Source organism: Morus notabilis, unplaced genomic scaffold (genome assembly GCF_000414095.1).
Source record: "Morus notabilis unplaced genomic scaffold, ASM41409v2 Scaffold6552, whole genome shotgun sequence".
NCBI lineage: Eukaryota > Viridiplantae > Streptophyta > Magnoliopsida > Rosales > Moraceae > Morus > Morus notabilis.
Genome location: NW_010367477.1, coordinates 1,579 through 6,030, shown reverse-complemented (window position 1 = coordinate 6,030; position 4,452 = coordinate 1,579). Strand labels below are relative to the sequence as shown.

At 37.6% G+C, this 4,452-nt stretch overlaps 1 protein-coding gene across 1 annotated transcript; it reads left to right on the top strand.

The window, feature by feature from the left end:
- Nucleotides 1-3: 3 nt before the first annotated feature.
- LOC21384157 (potassium transporter 3) lies at nt 4-4,208 on the top strand (the record flags this gene model as incomplete). The annotated part of the gene is made up of 7 exons (XM_024175074.1): nt 4-22; nt 118-168; nt 278-538; nt 636-688; nt 1,656-1,770; nt 2,222-2,476; nt 2,905-4,208. Coding segments are annotated over 7 exons (1,851 nt in total), but the record flags the coding sequence as incomplete, so codon positions are not given.
- Between the last annotated feature and the right edge of the window lie 244 nt (nt 4,209-4,452).

The window sequence follows — 4,452 nt, the reverse complement described above, 5'->3', positions numbered from 1 at the left end:
GCTCTTGCACCTGCAATTTCAGGTAAAGGCACTACTCTTTTTTTTTTTTAAATCTTCCAGGTTGTCAGAAATACTTATACAGAAATTTTGATTGATTTTATGCAAATCATGTTTCAGTTTTTTCTTCCATTGAAGGGCTAAAATTTCGATCAAAGGATGTACATAGCAGTAAGTCTCGGAATGAATTTTGTTTTCCTCGCTGCCCTCAAATTATAGAATCATTATTTTGTGCCCTTAGTGCCTTTCAAGTTACTAAATGCTCTTTATAACAATGCAGATACCGTGGTTATTATCGCCTGCTTTCTATTGGTTCTCCTTTTTGTCTTGCAACACCGTGGGTTCCACAAGTTGGCATTCATGTTTACTCCCATTGTGATTCTATGGTTGCTGTCCATTGCTGCTGTTGGAATCTATAATATTCTTAGGTGGAATCCAGTTGTATATCGGGCTCTTTCTCCATATTATGGTTACAATTTTTTTAAGCTTACAGGAAAAGATGGTTTTATTTCTCTTGGAGGAATACTTTTATGTCTTACTGGTAAATATTAAGTGTGAACCTTTTTTCCCCCCTTCATCTAGCTTTGTTCGAGACCTATTCATGTTCTATTTATTTCACGTTTTCTTGTAATCTGCAGGAAGTGAAGCTATGTTTGCAAATCTTGGCCACTTCACTGCAACATCAATCAGGGTATGCACAACCAGCGGTTGCAAAAGGAAACTTTTATTTCTTGCTAGTTAATGTGAACAAAATGTGATGAAATACGATGAAGGAATTTACCTTCCTTTTTTTTTTAAAAAAAAAAAAAAGAGGAGAAATTACCATTGTTCTAACAATTTAGGCTAGGCTTCCAAACACAAATAAAGTTGTTGTTAGTTCCCAAAGTGAACCTGAATTACTTAGGGTTTAAGGTTAATTTGAGTTTTTGACTCTAGGTGCTGTCTTTAAAAGAAACTCTGCTGATCTAATCTGTGGCAACCTATCAACGTTCACATTAAAATGCATAGAAGCTAACTTTATTTTGTTCATCTTGTCTTTTTATACGTTGTAATGGGTCCTGTCTTTGTCAGGCCTGGAAGGTTGATTCTGAATATGGGCCTCCCTTAAAATAATTTCTATATGTCGTTGCTGCTCTCTAAAATTGAAACATGTCATGTACATGTTTGCTTAAACAGCCAAGACTTTTACCAAATCATTTTTGGAAAAAAAAAAAAAGGCCTTTACATCTCGCTGTTTCACTCTCTGGATTGCTCTTAAGGCAAACCGACTAATGGCCTTAGATATTATTATATGTTTTTCGTAACCTTTTTAAGAGAAGGGGTTTGAGTGTCTTGTCATTGTTGGCTTGAATAACAGTTGAACAGATCCTACTTTTAGATTATTCCTCTTGAAAAGTGAAGGCTATGCTTCAAGTCGTTACTTTGCAGCTTTATTTTGCATCAGTACTTATTCTGAACCATTCGCTTAAGTTAGCTGATCCTGCTGTTTTTGCTTTATTTTCATTTCTATGACTGAATGCTGCATTGTAGGTTGCATTTACTCGTGTTATTTATCCATGTTTGATACTTAAGTACTTATTCTGAACCATTCGCTTAAGTTAGCTGATCCTGCTGTTTTTGCTTTATTTTCATTTCTATGACTGAATGCTGCATTGCAGGTTGCATTTACTTGTGTTATTTATCCATGTTTGATACTTCAATACATGGGGCAAGCTGCCTTTCTCTCAAAGAATTTATCTGCAGCACCTATGAGCTTTTTTGCTTCTGTTCCTGGTAAGCATATCTGCGTGCGCAGATGTTTATTGCAATAATCTTTCTATACAATCTGTAAAATGTGTAGAAGGTATTATGAGGATTTGTGCAATTATGAGGCATTGCACCTATGAGCTTTTTTGCTTCTGTTCCTGGTAAGCATATCTGCGTGCGCAGACGTTTATTGCAATAATCTTTCTATACACTCTATAAATGCAACACACCACATATTTAAGTCATGAATTTCATGGTTAGTATTATTCTCTCACGTTTGTTCCGACTTAAGTATTATTTGAGAGGGGGGCGTCCAGACTTCAGAGATTGGTTCACACCATTTGGTTTTTCTGTCCTTGTGATCAAGGAACAATAATGTATTATATGTTTTGGTGCTTTTATTAATTATTATTTAAGATGCGTTTCCTAAAGACCTATTAACTAATTTGTTTACAGAATATTCTTGCCGTGTTTGTAGATACCTTCTTTTGGCCAGTTTTTTTTGTGGTAACTTTGGCTGGAATAGTTGCTAGTCAAGCAGTTATCTCTACCACGTTCTCAGTTGTCAAAGAGTGCCATGCATTTGGATGTTTCCCACGTGTCAAGATTGTACATAGCAGGAGATGGCTTCCTGGTCAGATATACATTCCAGAGATAAACTGGATCCTGATGGTTCTCAGCCTCGCTGTTACAATGGGATTTCGAAGCACAAAGCTTATAGGAAATGCTTATGGTAGGTCATCTTTGCTATGAATAATCTGAAACCTATTACTATATGTTTCTAATTGTTGTTCATGGGTTGTATGCCGTTTCTACTGCTCTTGTTAATTCCACCAATGAGCACGTTTTGTATACCTTCCATGTCTGAACTCGGCCGTTTGCCCCAAAAACCCTGATTTATATTAATCTGATTTGGTAAGTTGGACTAGGTGACGGTATGCATGATGTGGCCATGATAAAGTAATGAATAGCATGTGTGTACATGAACGGACTTAGCTTATAACTAAATCATTTGATACATTCTGAACGCTTTTTCGATCCAAAATGATTTGAAATGCACATATGTTGATTTTGGTGATTGGGTCAACATTATCAATTTTTTTTTCCTTACCCTTTTCTTTTATTCATATCTAATCTTGCTATGATGCTATCTCTATTCAGGCATTGCGTATATGACTTTAGCAATAGTGACAACATGGTTGACATTTCTGGTCATCAACCTTGTGTGGCAGAAGTCCCTCGTGCTTGCCCTTTTATTCACAGTGCTCTTTGGATCGGTTGATATTTTCTACTTCTCCTCTTCTTGTATGAGAATCCCGAAAGGTGGATGGGTTCCTCTAGCATTTGCTTTGATCTTCTTGCTCACTATGTATGCATGGCATTATGGTTTGAGGAATAAATATTTGTACGATCAACATACCAAACTCTCCATGAGGTGGATTCTCTCACTGGGTCCTAGTCTTGGGATCATTAGAGTTCCTGGGATTGGTCTTATCTACACTGAGTTAGCTAGTGGAGTCCCCGCTACTTTTACTCACTTCGTAACGACTTTACCGGCCTTTTACCAAGTGGTTGTCTTTGTCTGTGTTAAAACTGTTCCTGTTTCTCATGTACCCCATAAAGAGAGGTATCTCATTGGTCGGATTGGTCCCAAATCCTATCGGCTGTACCGCTGTATTATCCGGAATGGTTATAAAGATACATACAGAGATGGAGATGACTTAGAAAATGATCTAGTGATGAGCATAGCAGAATTCATCCAGATGGAAGCGGAAGGTTGTGGGGCTGTTGACGGCTCTGTGGATGGCCGGATGGCAGTTGTGAAGACATCTGAAAAGTTTGGTACAAGATTAGCGATAGCAGACTTGTTTGGTCCTGGAGGAAGCAGTAGTTCGCACCCAACAGTGGTTGTGAGTGGCTACAAGTCACCCACGCTTCAGAATTTGCAGGCTAGTTATGAGCAAGAATCACCCCAACTCAACTGTAGGAAGCGGGTTCGGTTTGAGTTGCTGGATACAAATTACAAGGATCCTCGCGTCAAGGAAGAGCTTTTGGAGCTTGTTGCAGCCAAATGTGCTGGGGTGACTTATATTATAGGCCACTCGCATATAAAGGCAAGGTCAAATTCACCATTTTTGCACAGATTTGCAGTCAATGTGGTGTATTCTTTCCTCCGTAAAAACTGCCGATCTCCTGCCGTGGCCTTGAATATTCCTCGTATATGTTTGATTGAGGTGGGAATGAACTACAATATGTAGTGCAAAGCTCTCTAGATGGTTACCATTTTCTGAAAAATTGTACAGCAGAAAGCAAAACTTGCTTGAACAGTTTCAGATTTGCGTGTGTTCAACTGATTCATGGCTCTCGCTTTGCATACGGCATGCCATCTAGTCGAGCTGTTCAGTGAATCTTTGCTATTTGGATTCCATTTTCGAGAGAATCTCATAAAGGGTCTTTCTGTCAAAGACTAATTTCAAAATGCTGAATCCCAAAATATCATTCCAATATGCATGGGAAAGGCCTGTTCATTTCGCTAATTCAAATAATAATTTAAATTTTTACTACAGTATTTTCTTTCACAAAAATTCAAATTTAACCTTTTTTATTACAGTATAATAATTTAAATTTTTACTATGTGGCATCAAATTGGACCTGCTCTTTGTTGAAATATTACTACTCTACTTTGGGTTTTAAACTGTGGATAAAACT